Source organism: Gadus morhua, chromosome 3 (assembly GCF_902167405.1).
Source record: "Gadus morhua chromosome 3, gadMor3.0, whole genome shotgun sequence".
NCBI classification, from domain to species: Eukaryota; Metazoa; Chordata; class Actinopteri; order Gadiformes; family Gadidae; genus Gadus; species Gadus morhua.
The window spans coordinates 10,176,578-10,200,901 of NC_044050.1; the positions used below are offsets into that span (position 1 = coordinate 10,176,578).

Here is a 24,324-nt window from a genome sequence, read left to right on the forward strand (position 1 = left end):
AGAGGATGCGTTAGCTGTTTTCTTGGTAATACATTGGTGATTTAATGTGTGCTTTATCTAACACATCGGTTCAAATGTCAGCCTTTGATGAAGGACAAATGGGAATTTCATATTTTCCAAAGAATGCCTGTAAATTACCTGTCACAAATTCTTAAGATAACAATATTTATGTGTGTTTGTGTGGTTATGTGTGTGCATACGTCTGTGTGAGTGTCTTTATGTGTGAACATATCTTACGCGTGTTTGTGTGTAACTCTGTCTGCCTGTGTGTGTGTGTGTGTGTGTGGTTGTATGTGTGCATACGTCTGTGTGAGTGTCTATATGTGTGAACATATCTTACACGTGTTTGTGTGTAACTCTGTCTGCCTGTGTGTGTGTGTGTGCACGCATGTGTGCGCATACGTCTGTGTGAGTGTCTATATGTGTGAACATATCATACACGTGTTTGTGTGTAACTCTGTCTGCCTGTTTGTGTGTGTGCACGCATGTGTGAGTGCACACAAGTGAGTATGTGTCTGTGCCTGCACCTGTGTGCGCGTGTGCGTGCGTGTTTGTGTGTGTGTCTGTATGTATATGTTTGTGCACACATGTGCCTCCACTTGCACACTGTATGTACAACAAAGAGCCACAGCTATTGCGGCAGTTAAAACAGACATGGTGGATGTTCTCACCTCCTGTCAGCCATGTCAAGCCATTACACTGCATCATGCTATTGGCTGAGGAAGCACTCCTGTTTTATGACTCAGGAAAAATAGCAACGGCAACATGAGAACATCATTTTGAAGGATATTGCCTTTTTATGGCCAGACATGTCTTTCTGTTTGTAAAACTGACCGAGAAGATGGACATTTCAGATGTCGATATAACCGGGATATACAGTCATTCATTCAGTCACCCCTTCTTGTCAAGTAGGTTACGATATTCCAAGAAGCCCACACAAAATATACAGTATATCTATATATATATTATTTTTTTTAATATATATACACGGTATAGAATAAAACAATTTTTATTGTTCAACTATCTTATACAGATCATATATAAAATATAATATAAATTAATAAAATATGAGTTGGACAGGGCAACACAATCTAGAGTATAAATCAGAAGAATGATTGTATTGAAAAGGAGTACAGTAGACTTTGAGATCAAATCAACTATATATATAAATATATATATAAATCAAACAACATTTCATCTTGTATATTTCATTTGCCATCGCACGCTGAATGCATTGTTCCCCTCTCTGCATGACCTCGCGATTGTAAAGGTTAAACTGAACCATACAACATGTTGTCTGTCCAAAGTGATGCAACATTAATCCAATTGCCGCAATACAAAAAAGAAAGTGACATGGCCACGGGCCAGCAGGTTGTCAAATGCATCCATTATTAATGCTGCTTCAACACCACAGTGGACACGAGGCTTGATGTTTGAGGGATGGATGAAAGGAAGATTTAAGATTGGAGTCCAGGGAGGAGGAGAAACAGAGAGCAGGGAGAAGGAGGGTGGGCACGGCTGAACGCATGTCTGCTGGGTGCTCCGTGTTTAGGCCACGGAAGGTGTTGTCACAGCCCATTGTCCTTGGAAATGAATGGGCAGGGGGATGACAAGGGGCTTGTGTCATGACAGGGGAATAACAGGGCGGAATATCCCTGTTACTGGATATTGCCAGGGGGCGACATGATTAGATCTGTATTCCAAACCAACATCAACAGACTAATTGACCGTGATATGCAGCGCCAGGCTACAGGGCTGGATGATTAAACGCAGAACGGTATAATGTAGCCCTGACTTCCTGAACCATTGTTTCTTCCACTGACAAAAACGTGTTCATAAAATTTGGGTTATTTATACCTCTTCATAATATACTGTATATGGTGTACGTGCAGTATATGAAAACGAGACGCATACTAAAGAGGAGAGAAGAAAATCGCAACATATAAAAATATAAACAAATCCTCTATAAAAATATAAACAAAAATATCTATCTATCTATCTATCTATCTATCTATCTATCTATCTATCTATCTATCTATCTATCTATCTATCTATCTATCTATCCGCTCCCTCTCTCCCTCGCTATCTATCCATGTATCTATATCCTGTGTACAAATAATGTGATTGAATTGGGATAAGGAGGCACAGATAGAGTAAGAGGCAGAGAGAGGCAGTAAAAGATAGTGAGACTGAGAAGAGTCAGACACAGAGAGACTGAGAAAGAGAGAGAGAGAGACACACGGAGAGAGAGAGAGACACACGGAGAGAGAGAGAGAGAGAGAGAGAGAGAGAGAGAGAGAAAGAGAGGGAGAGAGAGAGAGAGAGAGAGAGGGAGAGGGAGGGAGAGAGAGAGAGAGAGAGGTCTGAATTGTGATTTCATTAAAGCCCTAGTTTTAGCCCACCCCCTTTTGGATATGTAAATGTCTCACTGACACTGAGAAAAACACAGCAAAAGAAAAGAGGAGGGATGAGCAAGAGGGAGGGGGAGAGAGAGAGAGAGAGAGAGAGAGAGAGAGAGAGAGAGAGAGAGAGAGAGAGAGAGAGAGAGAGAGAGAGAGAGAGAGAGAGAGAGAGAGAGAGAGAGAGAGCAGTAAGGCGGGAGAGAAAAGGACAGGAGAGGGGAGCGAGCGAGAGAGAGTAAGGGAGAGAGAGAGAGAGAGAGAGAGAGAGAGAGAGAGAGAGAGAGGGCGAGAGAGAGAGCGTGCGCGAGAGAGCGAGAGCGGTCTGAATCGTGAGTGGCTTACGACACTCAGTGAGCAGAAGGTGCCTGTGCATGCTCTAGCAGATCACTAGTCTGCTACTGGGAATCGAACCCGCTGACGCTCTCCGCCCCGACATCCACAGCCCCACCCCCGACGGCCCCGCACCCAACCCCCTCGACAGCCCCTTACAGCCGGCTGGAGACGGAGGAAAAACAGGGCAGTGCAGAGGGAGCCAGAGACCGCAGCTCCGACATGCAGCCGGGAATCTTTCTTACCACGCGCGCGCCAGAGAGAGACCCTGAATGAGGACTACCACCGCTGAAGGCATACGCACACGCACGACGCTCGCTCCCCGTCTCCCTCTCACAACAGAGGAGCATGTTGTGGAGAGAGTGATGGCCGCACACCTGAGTGGATTTTAACCGCAAAAGTCAGTGATTTATCACGGTGACGCACGTCCATTCCGGTTGTCAGATCCATTGAAACTTTAGCGCGACGAGGAAAAGAAATCGAGAGGAGGTGGAGTAGGAGGCGAGGGCAATACCGATCTGTTGGTATTCATTTTTTTCCTCCCTTCTTGGTATTTTCTCCCCCTCTCTCCATATCTCCCTCTCTGTCTCTCTCTCTCTCTCGCTCTCCTGCCTCTCGCCCGCTATCTCCGCGGCGGTGCCTCCTGCCTTCTGGTCGTCGCAGCGGAGGACTGCAGAGGAGCGCCGGCCGCCGCGGTGGACACAGTGCTCACGCATGCGGACGCGGTGGGGGGATAACCTGCACTTCTTCGCGCCTCGCTGAAGACAACCTCCTCCGCGACCCCCTTGATTCCCTCCTGTCTCCCCTTCTCTCCGCTCTCCCCTGCTCTCTCCTTCTCTGCGCTCTCTCCTCTCCCTGGCTCTTTCACTTGAGGAGAACTGAGACATTGTACGCCTGCCAGGACCCAGTGTCCGCTGAAAGGGGTGCAGGGGAGGAGGAGGAGGGGGGGACATTGCGACCACACTGGGGTCTTTTCTAGACCCGCACATAATTAGTGGCAGGGCACAAAGGCAGCAGCTGAATGGAGGTGGTCCGCCTCTGGTTAGGGGTGAGTAGGACTCTTTTTTCATGACAGATCACTTCAATGAAGACATATTCTCGGCCCCCACCACCGCCACCGCCACCGTCGCGCCCCCCCCCCCCCCCCCCACCTCCTTGCCGTTTGATATCTGACATGACAAGAGGGACTCCGCTAGGTTTGTTGTTTTCCAAAAGGGACGCTACCCTGAGTCGATAGACAAGCGCAACAGAGAGAACGAGAGAGAGAGGGAGAGAGAGAGCGAGAGAGAGAGAGAGAGAGAAAGAGAAAAATAAATCATACCTACCTCCTTTTTCTACAACAACATAGGGAACCGGGGACGGGGAAGGATTAGAGGCATCGCCGCTGGTTTCTGCGAGAGCCATCCTGCTCATTATGATGTGAGACGTGACAACATCCTATCCAGAGCGGTTCGATGGACATTTTCTCGGCAACATACTTGGATATTTATGCTGATGGATTTCCTCCTAATTGGTCTGTATTTAAAGTGGCCACTGAGGAAACCCACGGGGCTGATACTGGTTTCTCTGGGCCTGCTCCTGCGGACGGCGGCCCAGGCGGAGGGGGGCTGTCCGAGGCAGTGCCGCTGCGACAGCAAGCTGCTGTACTGCGAGGGGCTCAACCTCACTGACATCCCCCGCAACCTGAGCAGCGCCATGGGCCTGTCCATGCGGGAGAACAACCTGACGGAGCTGCGCGAGGGCCACCTGGCCGGCCTGGCGCAGCTCACCTGGCTCTACCTGGACCACAACAACATCGACCTGGTGGAGGAAGGCGCCTTCGATAGGCTGCGGCGGGTCAAGGAGCTGGACCTGAGCAGCAATCGCATCGAGAGCCTGCCCAACGCCACCTTCAGGCCCCTCCCCAACCTCCGCATTCTGGATCTATCGTACAACCGGCTGCAAGCCCTGGAGCCCGACCTGTTCCACGGCCTGAGGAAGCTGACTAATTTGCATCTGCGCTACAACGCTCTGAAATTTGTGCCTGTGCGGATCTTTCAGGACTGCAGGAGCATGCAGTTCCTGGACCTGGGATACAACCAGCTACAGAGCCTGGCGCGGAACTCCTTCGCCGGGCTGTTCAAGCTCACAGAGCTGCATCTGGAGCACAACGAGCTGGTGAAAGTCAACCTGGCCCACTTCCCCCGCCTGAGCGCCCTGCGTACTTTGTATATGCACAACAATCGCGCCGCCATCATGGTGAGCACCCTGGACTGGACCTGGCAGTACCTGGAAAAGATTGACTTGTCGGGCAACGAGATCGAGTACATCGAGCCCCACGTGTTCGAGAGCACCCCCCACCTGAAGGTGCTCATGCTGGACTCCAACCGGCTGAGTGCCGTGGAGCCGCGCATACTGGACTCCTGGGCCTCCCTGGATAGTATCACCTTGGCGGGGAACGACTGGGAGTGCAACCGCAACGTGTGCGCCCTTGCCTCCTGGCTGAGCGCCTTCCGGGGCCAGCGGGACAGCACCCTTATGTGCTCCAGCCCGGACATCGCCCAGGGGGAGGACGTGCTGGACGCCGTTTACGCCTTCCAGCTCTGCGAGGACCCCCCCTCGGAGGTCACCACGGCGGGGCCCTACGCCTCCACGCGGGACCGGGCCCGGGGCAGCGGCGGCGGCGGCGTCCTGGTGGGGCCCTTCACCCTTGGCCCCTACGAGGGCAAGGGCGGGGAGTCGGCGACGGGCTCCTTCACGGAGCCCGCCGGCGGCGACATGGACGACCTGGAGAGCACCATGCAGATCCACAAGGTGGTGACGGGCACCATGGCGCTCATCTTCTCCTTCCTCATCGTGGTGCTCATGCTCTACGTGGCCTGGAAGTGCTTCCCGGCCGGGATCAGGCAGCTGCGGCAGTGCTTCACCAGCCAGCGGCGCAAGCAGAAGCAGAAGCAGAGCATGCAGCAAATGGCTGCCATCTCCACACCGGAGTACTACGTTGACTATAAACCCAACCACATCGAGGGGGCCCTGGTCATCATCAACGAGTACGGCTCCTGTACATGCCAGCAGCCCGCTTCTAGGGAGTGTGAGGTTTGAGAGCCCTGCTTTGTGAGTATGTGTTTAACTGTGATTATTATGGATACACGACCCCCGACCCCTCCCCCCTGCTTTCCTCCTCTCCCCCTCAGCCCAGCCACCCCTTTTTGGATATATTTGTGAGGGAGATATTATGCGATGCAAAGGAATAAAGGGACGGTTCGTCTCACTGTGCTTTTCTCGTGTGCGTTTCACTGGATTTCACTGGACTTCACACTGGATATAACTGGGGATCGAGGGAGGACAGGCCCTACATGGGCCCATGTGACTCTGGACCTGTTGCCTACCCTGAGAGGAACTATGGTGTGACCACGCAAGACTATTCTTTCACACAAACACTGGATATTTCAGCTTTAATGTGTCTTTCTACTTCAGGAAATTGAGATATAGTTTAAAAACACAAACTGTGGACACGTCTAAAGAAGAAGAAGAAAAAAAATCGACACAATTTATATTATGATAAACATTTGACAATGAGACACACGTATGAAATATATATCGAAGATGTTTAAGTTTGGAAGAAGTGTAAAGATTAGAAAAAAGAACCTGTGTAAAATACGTTTAAGAGCAGAAATGCAAGTGTGGGGGAAAAAAGATTGCAAGATGCTATTCTATTTCTTTTGTAAACTACAAAACATGTTTAAATAAATTAATTGCTATTCACAGTGAAGTACTTGGTGTGTGAGACGGCTGGAAGTGTGTAAATGATGAGGAATGCATTTTTCTGAGCTAGGAAGAGTGTTGTCTGCCTGTGAGCCTCTGAGATACCAGAAAAAAAAAACATGAAAATAACAAGAAAAAAAAGGGAGGAGGGTAAAATGGGATAACATTTCAATGTTAAAAGTCCTGATCTGAATTACAGATCTTATCACTCAACTCTCATGTACGCTGTTTGGTCATTTACTGTGTTGGCTCGCTATCAATGTTGTGGTTGCTTTCCTTCCTTTCCATTTCCTTTCTGTGAATAGATTCAATTGATCTATTGCATTTTAATCCGTCACCATACTTCCATATGATTATACCATGATTTGTGTGCCACCCCAGCAAACAGAGTAAAACACTGAAGATCCAACGCCGAGCGGCCCCGACTCTCTCTCTCTCCCTCTCTCTCTCAGCCATTCGCTGTAATGCATCGGCTATGCCTTCTCTCACCAAACGAGGCACATTGAAGACCGCAAATGCCTGAGCTGCACTCATTCAAATCAAAATGGTGTTCTAAAATAGCTTTGTTTAAGGAACAAACGGCTGTGGCTTTTTGTCTTCAAAAAAAAAGAATAAACGTTAACACACATCTTTCCTGACTGTACTTACATGTGATGTGAACTATGTTTGTTAAATACACGGCCATTGCGAGGAATACCTTGTGTTGTTTTGTATTCATGAGCTCACTGCCTGATGTGTTTTTATTAATAATAAGGGGTTGTTAGGATAGCGAGGAGGGAGAGTACTGAGAGTGCTCTCTGGTGTGTGTTTAATACTGTCGCTGTAATCTGACCGCTTTGGAGGAGAGTAGCGTGGCATTCTGCAGCAGCAGCAACACCGGGGCACAACTCATACAGTCACATCCACATGCATATATGCAGAAAATATAGACTCACGCACACACATACACCCACACACACACTCACACACACACCTACACACACGCACACACACACACACACACAAACCAACGCACAGGCAGAGCACAGATCAATGGAATTAACAACAGAGCAATTACTCAACCTGCATTGCTGGCATGCAAAATCAATCAAATTTACGATGATCATTCTAGAATGCCTTACACAGCCTAGGTGCATGCGTGGGTGTGTGTGACTCTGCATTTTGTGTGTTTGTGCGTGTGGGGTAGGGGTGAGTGTGTGTGCGTATGCGTATGCATGTTGAACTGCTCTGGTCAAAACAAGATTAACAATACGATGAATATTAATATAAGATGCATGGTGATCAAATGGAAGTTCATTGAATTAGCTGAAATTGTACTCATTTTAATTGGATGAGGTAGCATGCCATTTTCCGATGTGTTGTGTAACATAAGCGCCTCTCTTTAATCAATAGCTATTTATTTTTCACAAGCTATCATTCGTACCGCCACACTCTGGCTTTACTAGTAACAGATGGTCAAGACTCTAATACATGCTTTTCATATGGAAATCGATAATTGCATGAGGGTCGTCTATAAAAAAAAGGCCCTTTTAAGCTCTTGGATGTGCTGTGGGGAGTATGGGAGACAAGTTTGGGTCCATGTGTGATTCATGATCCACTTCTTATTCATAAAACTGCTTTGGCAGTTGCTGTTCCACTTTGAGCTCCTGCATGGTTGCTAATCGCGTCCATGCGTGACATATACGTATGCCGTCTTCAGCGACGGTGTGCAGAGAGGGGGGCAACAACATGCACCCTGGGGCGCATTTAAATTCCCTCAGTCCTCCCCCAGCCATTTTAATTACAGCCACTTCCTGAATGTCCTTCAAGGAACCTCAAAAAGTCCAGCACTGCATGTGAATGTGTGCTGGTGTCTGTGGCTGGGAATGAGTAAATATTGGCGAGCGATGCAGCTGATGGTGATTTGATGTTGATGCGCCTTAAATAAGCAGAGGGACAAGACTGCAGCATGTGGCTGAAGACTGGTCATAAAGACAGACCATAATACAGCAGACTGGCTGGAGGACAAGACTGCAGCGTGTCGCTGAAGACTGGTCTCAAAGACGGACCTTAATACAGCAGACTGGCTGGAGGACAAGACTGCAGCATGTGGCTGAAGACTGGTCTTCAGGACGGACCTTAATACAGCAGACTGGCTGGAGGACAAGACTGCAGCATGTGGCTGAAGACTGGACTGCCAGGGACAGAACAAATTGACCATATGATATACACATGGCCTGTGTTTATTTACGTCAATCTGTGTGTGCGTGTGTGTGTGTCAGATAATATGTGTGTGTAGTATGTGTATGTATAAGTGTTTCTGTTTGTCTGTGATTGTGTGTTGTATGACTGTGTCTTTGTGTGTTGGCGTCTGTCTGTCTTACTGGGTGTTTCTGTGTCTGAATCTATGCACCCGTGTGTCTGAATGTGTGTGTATGTGTGTTTTTGTGTACATCCATGTCTATGTCTGTGTCTGGGTGCGTCTGTGTGTGTGTGTGTGTGTGTGTGTGTGTGTGTGTGTGTGTGTGTGTGTGTGTGTGTGTGTGTGTGTGTGTGTGTGTGTGTGTGTGTGTGTGTGTGTAAGTGCGTCTATTTGTGTGAGTGTTTGTGTGTGTGTGTGTGTGTGTGCACGTGCGTGCGTGCGTGTGTGTATACGGCTATGTATAAGTCTGTATCTGTGTGTTTGTCTGCGTGTGGGTGCGTCTATGTCTATGGTGTGTAGACATAGACGCACGGTGTGTATGGTGTGTGGTGAGTTATGAAGCACACAGAGCAAGGCGTCCTGTGGTGCAGTGTGGAGGCTGCGCTCTGTGGGGGGGTGCAGCTACAGGGGTTTATTCATGTAAAGTTATTCACCGGGAGTACAGAGGTCAGGACAATAAATAAGAGCTTGCAGACGTGGGGTTAGCCTATCAGGTGGCTGCTAACACGCAGGCTCCTGTCTAAGCTAAAGGTCACACCTTAAGTCTGCCAGCACACATTAGCACTAGTTCACAACTGCTCCTGCTGTGTGTGTTTGTGTGTGTCTGTGTGTGTGTGTGTGTGTGTGTGTGTGTGTGTGTGTGTGTGTGTGTGTGTGTGTGTGTGTGTGTGTGTGTGTGTGTGTGTGTGTTTGGAATACATTAAGAGTCAAATTATTAAAAGCAAAACATAAATAAGTGTTTTTATGTGCTGGCACAAGTGTGTGTGTGTGTATTTGTGTGTGTGTGTGTGTGTGTGTGTGTGTGTGTGTGTGTGTGTGTGTGTGTGTGTGTGTGTGTGTGTGTGTGTGTGTGTGTGCGTGTGTGTGGGAACACGTGCGTTTATTTTTATAAAAAATGCTTTCATCATTATCACAATGCACAATTAAATGACGTGATTAAAAAAGAATGCTGGACCAGCCCGCATTCGGGGGCGAGCACAGGGTAACTCCTAGACAAAAAACAAACACTTGAAAATTAATTGATAAAGCTGGCATCCAGAAAGGGCCATCGATCAGACCGCTGTCTGTCATTGTGCTGGAGGCAGCATTAACTAACAAGCGTCAACTGGCCTGCTGATGGCGGGACGCGTTCCCGTGTCAGGGGTGAGCAGTGTGTGCGGGGCAGGTCGCACGGCCCTGACGGTCGTCACGGTGGACGACAACACATCGAGGGTGCCAACCGTTCCCTCTTCGGCCATCTGTTCACCCCGATCAATATTTGAGGCAGCAAGTGTCGATCTCATCACCTCTAACGCTCATCCCATCTCCCATCTCCTCCTTTCTCCCTTCTCCCCCGGAAACCCCCTGCGGTCCCCCTTCTCAGCACTGGCCGATCCCCAGAGCCACGGAGAAGCAACCGCCGAAAGGGCTCCTATCAGTCCACAGAAAGTGTCACATCGAATTTACAATTTCTACTTCCTCCATTAATTCTTTTTTTACTTCCATCCACATGGCAAACTCATCTTGAACAGCCAACCCACTCTCTGGTCAAATGACGACACATGGTAACATATCTGCCTATTAGTTATGATGTTGCTACTGTATTTGTTGACATTAATATTATTTGTTTGGAGGCTTGCATGCCACACATAATCCCATTCACGATGGTCCACCTATCTCTCTCTACACACTTCTTTACATCACCATATGGATGTAAAACACATAGTTCCCCAAGCTACTCCAGATATGAAAAGTCTATGACATGAGACACAGGAGGGGTTATTTGCGGTAATAGATCCTGTATCATGATGGGTTTTTAAGTGTGTTCATATGGTGGCATTGGGCGTAATGTTAAACAGACATATGGATTGCCCCCGGTGATCTGCCTTGCATTAATCATCATAAAACACAGGGGTCAGTGGCTCAATCAATACACGACAGCCGGGTTTCAATGGTCCTCGTGCTAGCCTACAAGCCCAACTCGTTCATCCATTGTGGGATGGATAACGTTGGTACAGACTGGACGCGTCACAGCAATGTATAGCGCTGGTTTTGTTTTTTCCTCCTCCAACACTGAAGCCCCGGTATCCTCCATGGGAGAATGTATTCATGCAAAGACATATATAACGCTTATAGTAATTTCAATGTTTTGACTGTGTGTGGTTGTTTGTGTGTTTGTGTGAATGTGTGTGTACTCCCTGGTCTCAAGATGATCTATAGGCGATTGAGATAATAGTAGTTGCCGCAATGAGTCATTGCGCTGCGACTCCAATAAATCTCGGGTGCAAACGCTCTCAATTTTACCATTCCACCGAAATGAACAACTCACTGTGGGTGCACAACGACCACGCCAACACACACACAGCAGAACGCCGACCACGGAAACACAGACAACACAATGCCAGCTACTGTAAGACACAGGCGTCATCATCACCCCGGGCTCCGTGGGCCACTGCAGGTCCATGCCGCAGTGAACCAAAGGTCTTTACAGAGTCAACAACTGCACCTCGTGACCCCGGTCAGCTGGGAGCGAGGGAGGTCACGCCACAGCCGAACACTGGGGAGAGGTAGGTAGAGTAGGAGGCGATGAAGAATGAGAGGTGAAGGCACGAGCACATGGGCCTGACCAATGGGGAGAGGGGGGGACTAAATCTGTAAATCTGACCACTGATAGGATTTCCACTTCAATGTTTGTTGTTCCCTTAAACGATCAACTTCTAAAAGCGTTGTTTTAACTGTTTCTTGTTGGATGATGTAGGTCACGGTGCCCTCTGTGAGAGGCCGGTAAGGGCTAGAGGTCTCCCACCCCATAATAAGACCGATGATTACATACATAGCATTTATACAAAGTTAACAGTATAGCCAATTTGGCCCGTGGCAGAGTCGTCCTTTGTGTCCTGGGAGTTAATGGTAGCACTTTGTTGAGCTGGGTAATGTGCAAGGTGGAACCACAGAACCCTCACCTTTAGAAATGCTTTTGTCACACTGTAATTGTTTTAATGTATAAATATATCTATCAGAGTTACCAGGAGGAGGCCAATTACGGCGCTTTGATGAGGAGGCCCCACTCTACGGTTGACCGCCGCCAGTGGGTTCGTGAAGGGAATTCTACCTCTTACATAAATAAAGAAAGAGCCATAGCTTTAACGACGGCTCCCTGGGTATGTTCTACATTACGCAGAAAGTGGCCGGATAGATCTGCTATATGGTACTATATAATAGTACCATATTAAGCGCTATATAAATGTTATTTATTATTATTATTATTATGACCCAGGGCGATACACAATGGTTCACTATGCAGTAATTCAACTTATACCGCATCATTAGTAAACCTGCCGATGAGAAACGACCTTCTGTGGGTGGGCATTGTTTTTCAAACAGGGGGAGACCACTCCCTTTTATAGATTCAGAAAACGACTATCAACCAGCTGTTCCCTTAAAACAATATGCAAAAGAAACAATATGCAGAAAAAATGTGCACTTGAATATTGTTTGTTACCAGCTGATTAGGTCGAAAAGAGAAGACATAACGCCGTGGATGAAAACACATCATTCCGATAATCGGTGGTGAGTGTGTTTTAAAGCGGAATAATACTCTCCGGGGTGCACCGTTATTGAAAGAGAATGGCTTTTTCAACAGCAGGATATCAATCAAAACAACACAGTTCATGGATGAGGTAGGTAAGGCTGTTACAAGACTCAGGCAGACATGGGGGTTTGAAACCCACAGCGTTTCAACAGAGAGTCACACACTGCACCATCATGTCTCAACATAAATAACCGGACATAAATGGCTTAAATCAAAAACGTCATCTGATCCACCATTCTTTGAAGCACACCCCGAAGGCTAAGCAACCTGTCTTAAACCGACACAAGGGCCCGCAGTGCCATCGGCATCACCTGGGGCCCGCTGGTTGCTGGGAGATGAAACTAGCGCCATTAGAGCTGATTGATTTCCAGGTGACTAATTGTTGTCAGAAATATCCCGCCAGGCCCTCCTTCAGTTTCTTTCCCACACTGGTCCCAGCCTCGCCACACGCTGGGCCCAGCCGCGGCTCCGACTGAATAAATCACGTAGACAGCTGCATCATGACTCCTGCTTAACGTTCACAAGCCGTTAAATCAAAACAGAATTTAATTTGAGCGAGGAAACACTCTGCCCAAGCAAAGCAGCGAGAGGTAGCGGGGAGAGAGGAGAGGCGGCCCGCCGGGCCTGGTGTCTGGGTACGGGGGGGGGGGGGAAAGTGAGGCGGGAGTAAAAATAGACGACATTTATCATTTTCCATTTATCTGATCAGTGTCACGGTGAATAAATGGTATTCCAGCCACTCGCTCCCCCTTCTCCGGCACCCTATCTGTGGGGCTTCAGATTGGCATCTCGCCGCTAGCCAATGAGCTGGGCCGTATAAATGGGATTGCCCCGTTGTCGGAGTGTCAGTTACGCCTAAGGAATACGTTGGGGGCTTTTGTGTGTGCAAAAATGCACCGGTGATGCAGTGACTCGTCGAGAGGCCACGGCGGCAGAACGTCCTCATCGAAGCAGTAGGGGCCTAATTGAGTTCTACCTAGAGGCTTCAAACCACACATAAAAGGTAGACTTACCTGTCAGGGCGAACAGTGTGCACGGGATGATGGATGGATCCACATAAAGGGGGAGAGAGAGAGAGAGAGAAGGGAGAGACTTGTTAAAAGGTGTGATATTTTCCTTGCCTTTTATGGCCTTCGTCACATGGGAGTACAGTGGAGGATGTCTCCTGTCGAGGTTGTTCCTGGAGTAACTGAGCGGGCGTCCTGGGAGCCGAGTTAGGTTCCACGGACGGCCGAGGCCATTGAGAGATCAGTGCACGTGTGGAAGCCAGCGAGGGGGAGATTACTCTAACATTGGATGGACTTAAAGATAAACATCACACAGCTGGTATGACAGGGTTATGGCGACCTATTGGCATGGTGATCAGCTGGCATCCTCCTGATATTAAAAGAGATAAGTTGGTATTTGCTATAAAAATCTCTTCGCCAACAATGCACACCAGGTCCTCTGTGCTGATTGTCTCAATCACTGCATTAACGGGAATTATGCAAGCCTAGCATTATAGTGAAGTAGATGTGTATAATTAATGCAAACACAACGTTCAACACACAACACATCAGCGAAAAACAACAACATGTACACCAACAACATAAAATTAGCTTAACAAATTCCTATGCATCAGTGTCATAATGCAGCCCTGTGTGGTCCCATCTAAACACAGGCGGGCGATGTCAGCGGCAGCACGCGGTCGCTGGGTTTAAATAGGGTTAAATATGTATTCAATACAAAGGTCACTTTTGGTTAACATATGGTTATTATATGGGTTGCGATTTGAGTTTGATTAGTTCATGGATAGTGAATTTGCTCAATACAACATATAACATATAATAACATAACATATACTATATATATATATTAGGGGTCGGAATCTCTTGGCACCTCACGATTAGATTAGATTCCGATTATGAGGTCAACGATTCGATTCTAAAGCGATTATCGATGCATCTCGATGCATCTCGACGCAACAATTTTTTTTATGTACATTTCCTTGCGTGATTTTCCAAAATATATATATACATCTGGGTTTTCTACTCAAGAGTTTGCGAATCATTTCCTACTTTTGTGATGATCATTAAAGACATCAACAGATGAATTAACTTATCTAATATTTCATAAGAGAGAAAGCTTTTGTCACAAATATGACTTTCTATGAACAATGCAATAATCAATGCAGCTTGCATTTTAACACAATATGGAAGCATGCAAAAAATGGGGTTCAGTTTTATTTTCTTCCTAATCTTTCTTTTCTATGGCATTAAAGGAAAAGCTGCTCTTGAATTAGACAGAGTTCTTGTGTCTGGCTGTGAGTTTGCGCGCATGCTATGGGTAGGCTGAATCCAATCGTGTCAAGACAAATCAGATTGGCCAATACAGACTGAAGATGAATTCAATAATTTTGAAATTACAAAAAGTATCCCTCGCGGGTGAACAGAATGTTGTAGCAGACAAAAAAAATAAATAAAAAAAAGTTTATTTTTTATTTTTATTACGATTATTAATTTATCTGCATCGAGACAGAATCGTTCTAGTGAGAATCGCGATGCATCGAAGAATCGATTATTTTCCCCACTCCTAATATATATTTATATATATATATATATATTAGAGCTGTCAGTTAAACGCGTTATTAACGGCGTTAACGCAAACCAAATTTAACGGCGTTAAATTTTTTATCGCGCGATTAACGCAATTATTTTAGAAAAAAAAAATATATTTTTTTTTTTTTTCTTTGGCTCAAAACAAAGAAGCAGTAGCCTGACTGCTATGTTCAAATGACATTTGTTCACAGCAGTCGTTTGATTGCACTATAGGCTTTTTTTTTGTATCGTCCTGTTTTGATCAGTGTATATGCCAATGTTGTTATCGATAAAAAATCATTTGCACAAGGCAAGCCGATGCACTTCACCATGTTGATAAGAGAATTAAAATGAGAAGAATTATGGGACAAAAAAATCAAGGGATATTTAGCATAGAAAAATAATTTGCGATTAATCGCGATTAATTAGAGTTAACTATGACATTAATGCGATTAATCACGATTAAATATTTTAATCGCTTGACAGCTCTAATATATATATATATATATATATATATTAGGATTGGAACAGTTAAAGTAGGAATCTGTTGGTTCAGCTTGCTAGTCCCGTTTCGAGACATGTATGCATTGTTTGGTTAATTCAGTAAAAGAAAAATGGCAAGATGCCAACATTACGGTACCCAGTGAAACCTCTCAGTCTGGGATGATGAACAGTCCGCTGGCTGTTCTCGCAGGGCTCAAGACTAACATTCTCTGCTTCCTTTTTCATTTGATGAAACCAAACGTCATTGATGCAGAATAACTTATTTTAGGCCACTTCGTGTCGGCAAAGCGTTTGATATAAACTCGAGCACGATCATGGGGCGATGCAGGAGGTGATTAAGCTCTTTCTACCGCCAGCGCTTCGACAACTCTTTCTTCATGATCCAACTCCTCACGCTCCTCCTATGTCAAAAAGCCCTACCTTCTCATAATATCAGGCTGCTAAGGTAACATACCCTAGATCCCTTATTTTTCTTCTTAGCTGGCATTCCATCATAGGGCATTTCTTTGCATGCTCTTGTGTATCACAAGTGCTGCCGTGCAACTAAATTGAAACTCTGCACAATGTACCACCTTTCTAGAACATTTGAAGTACCCTCCAACACGTTGAAAGCAGCGCGTCTTCATTGGAACTGACTCGGGTCGTGGTTCCAATGAGAGATCCAAAACCGGCGCCGCCAAACAGCCGCGCTATAACTTCCAGCCCTGCCAGAATTACCATTCATTATGTTAAGCAAAGAGGGACGCTGCCCGGCACAGCGCTCCATGGCTCGTCTAGTGTGCGACCCGCTTTACGTTGAAGCTGTGCAGTAACCGAGTCAGACTCGAAAGAGTGGCCACGAAAGCGGCTGACTTCCGCCACACAGCACTTGATATTGCAGTTTCGCTTTTTTGAAGCGTTGTTCCAAGAGAACATGTTTTAACCAATCACAGCGTTTCAGACATTAAATGCCTGAGTTGTATACACAATGTTACATGGAGGCACAGCTGCACTAACACATTATATGGGGAGAATGCTATATAATATATATATATTAAATATATTAATATGTAAAAAAAGCTTTGCTAAGCCTTACAAAAAACAAACCTGCGGAGAACTGTGATAAGAACCGCGAATGAACCAAACCGTTAAATTGGTTAACCGTTCCACCCCTAATATATATATAATATCTATTTATATATATATGTTTAGGCCAATATACAGTCTGTTTGATTATCTCTCCAATAATAAAAGAGAGCGAAAGACAACAATAATAAAAGACAAAACACCATCCAGGTGGTTTTGTCATTAGCAGTGTGATGCTGAGACAATGGGACCCTGTGTGTGTGGCGGTGAGGACGCCCCGCTCACACAAACAGAGGTAAATGAAAACACACATTGTGGCTGCTGGCCCCAGTGCATGAAGGGGAGCAATCAGAGTGAGCTTAGCCACTGAGGGGCCGAGGGCTTTGTGCTGACAGCAGTTAAGAACACAATGACTGATGCTACGCTCGCTCCGGCTCCGCCGTTGGCAGCCACAGAGAAACAAACAGCTTTTTTATTCCGCGAGAGCTGTGCATTACGAGACAAGGGGAGCCGGTGGTGGCTGATGGTGAATCAAATGTGAGGCCGGGCTATGCATGGTGACACAGACATACAGTCTCTAACATTTGGATTTGGCCCGTATGTTGATGTCTCTGTTTTTTAATCCCTATAAATAGCACGGCTGTTAAAGCAGGGCGTGCCTGTGTCGCGTTTAAGCGGATGCTCTATTAGCATGACCAAAACAGGCTTCGGGACATCATTAAATGCATTTCCCTATGCCTCAACGCATTCCAGGAAGTCGTTATCTATTAAGTGTCAACTTCCAACCGCGATAAATTCAATCACTGTTATAATCAAAATGGCCGACCCTGAGCCCTGCTCCCCCCCCCCCCCCCACAACTCGGATGAGGGCTGTTCTGACAACGGGACTGAGAAGAACAAGCAGCATTAAAATGTAGTGGAGCCTGCGATCCGAGGAGAAGAAGGACAAGAAAAAGGTATTTGCTGCGTTTACATGTGCCAAGGACATGCAACGGTAAGGTCAGGATCAAACATCGCTGGAATATTGAATCAGTCAGTGTCCCGAGAGGGAGGGGGGAGGGAAGGGGGGTACAGGTTCCTGATCAGCCAACCGACGTCCAGAGGTAGGAAATAAATAAAGAAAGGTGTTATCTGGGTTCAGGTACACCATCCCTGAGGACCTGCTTAGCACCCGCCGTGCCCCCCCTCCCCCCGCGCGCCGGAACGAACAGGGGCTTACGCTAGCGAGCTGAAGCATATGTCCTTGTGCCTGTTACAGATTTTGCTGCTCCACACTATTACTATTACTCCACTGTTACAGGTAACTCTCTCTCTCTCTCTCTCTCTCTCTCTCTCTCTCTCTCTCTCTCTCTCTCTCTCTCTCTCTCTCTTCTCCCAGCAGGGGGTCAGTGTTCCCTAGTGGGTACCACAGCAGGTCCCCGGGGGTACTTGGAATGGGGGGGCGAGGAGTGTGATACCGATTCTGCTTTGTTAGACAAAACAAAAATGACACTGTAAAATATTCATATTTTGTTGAATTTTCTCAAATGATGTATGATGATTGGTGCACATCATTAAAGTACAAAAAAATGATGAATTACTGTTGCATTTGGGAAATATTACAATGAAGTTGAAACCAGAGACAGATTTATGCCTCAACTTCAACGCCCCTAGGCCATTACAATGTTAACAAAGAAGCCAAATGATAATAGTACACCAGACGTGGCAAGGAAAACCTTCCTGGTTTGTGTGGATGAAGGGGTACTGACGAGATTTACTGATAGGGCGGGGGGGGGGGCACTGGAGGTGTGGCTGTGAAGGCTGTGAGACACTCTCACATATCCTTTGGTTGCACACTTTGCAGTTAGAACGGGTTTGTCGTGGTTGTAGTGCTGGGTGAGGAACGACACTGGAGCACTTGGTCCCCTAAAATGTGTGTTTGTTTACATGGTTCAGTCAGAGTGCAGCTTATCCTCCATGGCAGACCTCGATCAATTAATACTCATGCCCTCCCCCAGCCAGCGATAATCTAGTTGATTAACTGTATCTGATAAACGACACCACCCTAAGGGGTAAGTTTAAGTTCATCCTAAGTTTCAAACATTTGGTGTTTGTGTGTGTGATTGTCTGTGTCCATACGTGCATGTTTGCTTGAGCATGTGCGTGCATACGTGCATGTGTGATTGCGAATGTGTGTATGTGTGTGTGTGTGTGTGTGTGTGTGTCTTTGTGTGTCTGTGTATGTGTCTGTGTGTGTGTGTGTGTGTGTGTGCGTGTGTGCATGCCTGTGTGCATATATGCTTGTGTGTGTGTGTGTGTGTGGGTGTGTGTGTGTGTGTGTGGCAGACAGGTGCTAAAGAAAGACTCAGGGTACACCAGGATTTTGGATGTTGAACAGTTTGTTCAACGACAACATGGAGATACCACTTCATCCCGCCCAGATCACTTAACCCATCACTGTGGTTTTCTTAAAATGTTATAATTTCTCCCAGCCATCCGATAAAATACAAAAACAAATGAGCACTGCTCTTTAAAACACAGCTGAGTGTGTTCATGGACGAGGCAAACGGCCTTGAAACAGCACCAGCGAGTGTTTACTGGCTGGTCGTGGTGCCACACTTCTCTTAGTGGGAAAAGTAGGAAACGGCACCCTGTTGCATCCACATTATAATCTTCTGTTTAGTCAATTATTCATTTAATGACTGCCTTTCTAGCAGCTAAGGGCTTTAGGGTATAGGAAATCTGTATTTGAGTGTCCCTGTGCAGGCCATTTGAAAGACATGTCTGCAGTTGTTAACGATTTCTCGTTAAAAAAATGTTTCTTTGTGAGGATTGCATAACAAAACAGTTGTTATTAGAACAATTAAACAGCTATCCAATCTATAACCCGCGATTTATGATTGTTTTTCATTTTGTTATGTCGGTCTGTCTCTCAATCTGGTTAGCGTAGTTTCCCCAATGAGTTTCTAGACAAAGTGACAATAATGAATAGATTGAGTGCCAGCATGCTATCTGTGCTCACTATTGACTCACAAAGAGGCTCATATAGCAGTCCAAGGCTACCTAGATAATGGTTTATGGAAATAACAAACTTAAAACCAAAACATTGTGTCTACCTATGATTGTTGCTGCAGCTGAACAGACTCATAAGGAACGCTGGTCGGCCTCTTTCCACTGTGGCCAACAAGACAATAGATCGCAGTGGCAGAGTGGAGGAGCTCCTCTAGCAACAGACCAGTTCAACCACAGAGGTGATACTTTATAAGACTCAACAACTCTTCCTGCAGCTGGCTGGACTGAGGGTGCACTCACACTAGGCCATCTGGCCGTGGCCGTTGGCCGTTTTCACACCTAACCGTGCTCAACTGGCCCTATTGTTCTCTGGCCTGCACTCACACAAGGCCATCTGGCCGTGGCCGTTGGCCGTCGCAACTGTGGCCTGGCCACGGTAGGCTCTTGTACATACGTCATCACATCTTAACACGTCATCACCAAGCGTCCGCTGCATGGACCATAATAAAGTCTGCCCCCAGTCAGAGTTTTAACAACAATGGACAACAACACAGAGAACACAGTTCGCACTTTGTTGAGTCTGCTGCTTATTTGGAGCCGTTCTCAGATAGAGCCCACTCTCACTGCTGGTTTTTTCGAGTACGCAAACAAGCGTAAACATCGCCTGACGCCATGTTTATCGTTTAATGGGAAAGAAGGCTCGTCGCCTTTATTAGGTCCATGGTCGTCGCATGGACTATACGTCATCCAGCTCAGGTTGCGTAGCCGTGCGTGTGCGCTTGTCGGCTCATTAGCATCTGTACCGTGGCGGCCCGTACCGTAGCAGCACACCTCTCCCAAGTGGCCAAGTTGGCCTGGCCTGGCCTGACTGGCCACAATCACACTGGCAAATTTGAGCACGGTTAGGTGTGAAAACGGCCACGGCCAAGGCCAGATGGCCTAGTGTGAGTGCACCCTGAGGTGATTAAGGTAACATTGGAGGAAATTAACATTCTTCTCTTACACTATGTTGCCACAAAAATGTTTCACGATGCTATTCTATGACATTACTTGTCAATACTTAAAAGCACATTGAGTGTCATTGCTTTGGTTAACATTCTAGGTGAGCGTACTTGTATTTACATTTAAATGGTTTATTTGCCCTGTTTCCAGTGCCTTAGCCTCTAATAATTGTAGCATAAGCATAACGCTTAAACGTCCTCGGCAAAAAAACAACAACCATACAGTCAATTGATATTCCAGCAAGGTGTGTGTGTGCGTAGCATGGGTGAGTGTGCGTAGGCCCTGGATCAGGGCAGGTAGAGGGGAGGATGAGAGGAAGGCAGCGAGACAGAGGACTCTTAGGAGGGCAGCGAATGAACACGCCAGAATCCAATAGAACCAGATGGTGCCCGGAACAATCAGTGCCTGAGGCTAACACGCTCCATACACACACACCCACACACATGGCATACACACACACACACAAACACACATGAAACTCACACAAATACACACAAAAACACTTACTCCACATATGAACACGCAGACCCACAGATACACAATCCTGCAGATACAGACACACACTGCACACACACACAAATACAAAAAAACATATTCCATACACACACACAACCAACACATACTCTAAATACACACACACACACACACACACACACACACACACACACACACACACACACACACACACACACACACACACACACACACAGATCTCTACAATGTCTATAAGATGGGATGTATGTTCTCATGAAGTCATGGGAGCCGGGGGGGGATGGAGTCAAACATAAAACATTTACACACACAGATAGTAGCCATAGTAATTCAGTAGCCTGTACAACAGGATTTATAACACCCACCTCCCCGTCTGTGTTTTTGAACACCTACTAGTGTACACACAGCTTCCCCTTGAGCCTGGTGTACTGAACCTTCCTCTCTTCACAACTAACCACTAAATAATACTCATGTAACCTTTATCCCCTTGTCTTCACATACCCACACACCAATCCCACTCACTTACTACAACACAAGCACACAGACACAAATGCACACACAAATGCACACACAAACCCCCACACACACACACACACGCACGCACGCACGCACACACACACACACACACACACACACACACACACACACACACACACACACACACACACACACACACACACACACACACACACACACACACACACACACACACACACACACAAGCACACATGTCTGCACAGATACGATCCAGGCCTGAATCATAAAATCAAATCATGAAAGCCATTTGGTTAAATTGACTTGTAATTGAATAGCGGCAATAATTCAGCCAAGATGTAAACAAAAGAGAAAACAAATCTGTCATTGATACCGCAGCTGCCCGGATAGATACGTGACTGTCTGACAACCGGAGGTTTCGCCCAGCCTCCCCCTGCTCCGATGGGTGTTCTGCACCTAGGGGCCATCCTGGTTCTTATCACTCGCTGAGTGGGCGTACCTAACCTATCACACACCAAGCTAGAGTTTAGGCCCGAGATGGAATCAAGACGGCCAATAGGGGAATGAGGCCCTTAGAGGGAACATTCTCGTGGGATAATAATTTGAGGAGTGAGAGGTAATATAATATAATTTTATAATAAGGTATTATAAAAGAGATTCCTCTGCTTTGTGTTTGAGAGTGTTGGGGAATTGCGGTTTGTTTTTTTGTTTTGAGTTCCTTCACCACTCGACAAAAACGCTAAAAAATAGAGCTCACAGGAGGCAGGAGGAGGGTGGGGAGGGAGTCTAATGGATTACCCCAGCATGTGTGTTGTCTGTCTCCCCTACGCCATACTGGTCCGGGTAGGGGGCTAGATGTAGGGAGGCAGGGGGGGAGTGAGGGAGGCGGTGGGGGAGAAAGGCGCGCAGGCAGGGGGCTGTTTAGTTCGTAGGCGGTCGGGAGTAGGAGGGTAAGTAGTCGTTCGGTCCGTGTTTGCCAAACTGAACACAGTTCGGGAAGAGGCACTGGAGGAGGGAGCCAGACGGTAACATTGATTCAGTACACAGGCTGCTAGTTTCAGGATGTTCTGCAGTCCGCTGTGGGCTAACAAACGAAGGTGTGGCAAAGTGTGGCATGGAAATGGAAGAAATCTTGCCCTACATTATGTCGTTCATATATTTGAAAGTTATATCAACTGATTGCAATAATGTTAACACACAAAGGCAAAACTAAAACAAAAGGAATAAAAAACATAATGAATTTTTTTTTAATTACTCTGGAAGGTATTTCTTACGTGACTTGATTTTCTGACTTTCTGCCACCCTTACTAATAGGATGGGGGTGGGGAGCTAGCAATAGGATGTAGGGCAGAATAAAGGATGTAAGGATATAGGGGAGTATCAACACAATAGTGGGTAGGAGACACGAGGGGACAGTGATGGGGTGGCAGGTGATGGAGTGAGTGATTGATTATAGAGTAGTAACGTTGGGGTAAGAGGCAGAGGGTATGGGTCCCTGCAGGGCCGGCGTTGGGTTGGGGGGGGGGGGGGACTAGGAGTGCGCGCAAGGATAGGAAGCCGTGATTTCCCTCTCACTGTTTTGGTGAGCGTCTGCGCGGGCAGCGTCTCCTCCTGATCCCTTGGTAATCTCCGTCTCCCAGTCTGAGCCTCCACCTCCGCCTATGTAGGTCAATCTGACACATTTCCCATTCACCCGCTTGATTTCCAGGACATCCCGTATCATCCCTGCCTAACGCCCGCGGGCACCACGAGACGCCGTAAGTCACCCGGGGCCGCGCATTAACCGCCCCTGCCTTTCATTAGGCCCGGTGCCTCCCTGGCGACCTCTCCGCGCCCCGGCAACACTGACGCAGCACCGTGCTTTATTTAGGTTGGCAAATAATGTTCAGCTCACGCCAGAGCTCACACACACACACACACACATACACACGCACACACACACCCACAAACACACACACACACACACACATGCACGCACACGGGGCAGGGAGGGTGGATTAGGGTGAAGAGAGCTCTGATGTCATAGGCCTGATCTCGCTCCTTAATCCAAACGAGGTGACGAATGGCCCGGGAGCCGCGTCCCGGGGTCAAACACGGCGGGCCTTAACGTGTCGTGTCACAAGACAACACGCCAGGAGGGGACGCACGCTGGACGCCCAGCAGCGCCCGCAGACATGCGAGGAGAAGCAGCAGCAGTAAGCTGTCTCTGTTGACATCCTGCTACACAAACCCGCCTCCCCTCCCTTCCCTCCCCTCACACTCTCTCTCTCACACACACACACACACACACACACACACACACACACACACACACACACACACACACACACACACAATCTCTTAAGCGATCAACAGCCCTGCTTGATCGCTCCTGAAGGAGCACCTTTGCCATAACCGGTCCAGCAGCCAGCCAGCGGTACAGTGAGAGGGAAATGAAAGAAAATAACTGCATAAAGTGTGAGACGGGGACAGCTGACGATTGGCTCCTAAGAGTGCTTCAGCTTGGCGGTTGTCCACCGCAGAGCGTTGGATGGCATGGATAGCGACGGTGTGTGCGCGGACTGGGGAGACAACGTGGTGCTACGTGGGCAGCGAGCGTGTGTCTGGCTGTACCTGTGGGTGATGATATGCAAATGAGGAGGTGGAAACCACCTACCGACTCCAGGGAAGCACTGGGGGTTACATAAGCAGTCGTGGTTCGATGCAGTGGCGTTTTGCAAAGAGGTCTGCGCATGGGTGGGTACACACATG

The 24,324-nt window shown here is 47.2% G+C and overlaps 2 protein-coding genes across 4 annotated transcripts in view; one reads left to right on the forward strand and one right to left on the reverse strand.

The window, feature by feature from the left end:
• Positions 1-24,324, reverse strand: part of ctnna2 (catenin (cadherin-associated protein), alpha 2) — a 271,296-nt gene that overhangs the window by 90,269 nt on the left and 156,703 nt on the right. The window lies entirely within an intron of this gene.
• Positions 2,686-7,170, forward strand: lrrtm1 (leucine rich repeat transmembrane neuronal 1). The gene has a single exon (XM_030351808.1). It carries the CDS (start codon positions 4,221-4,223, stop codon positions 5,811-5,813), a length of 1,593 nt encoding a protein of 530 aa, XP_030207668.1. The 5' UTR covers positions 2,686-4,220; the 3' UTR covers positions 5,814-7,170.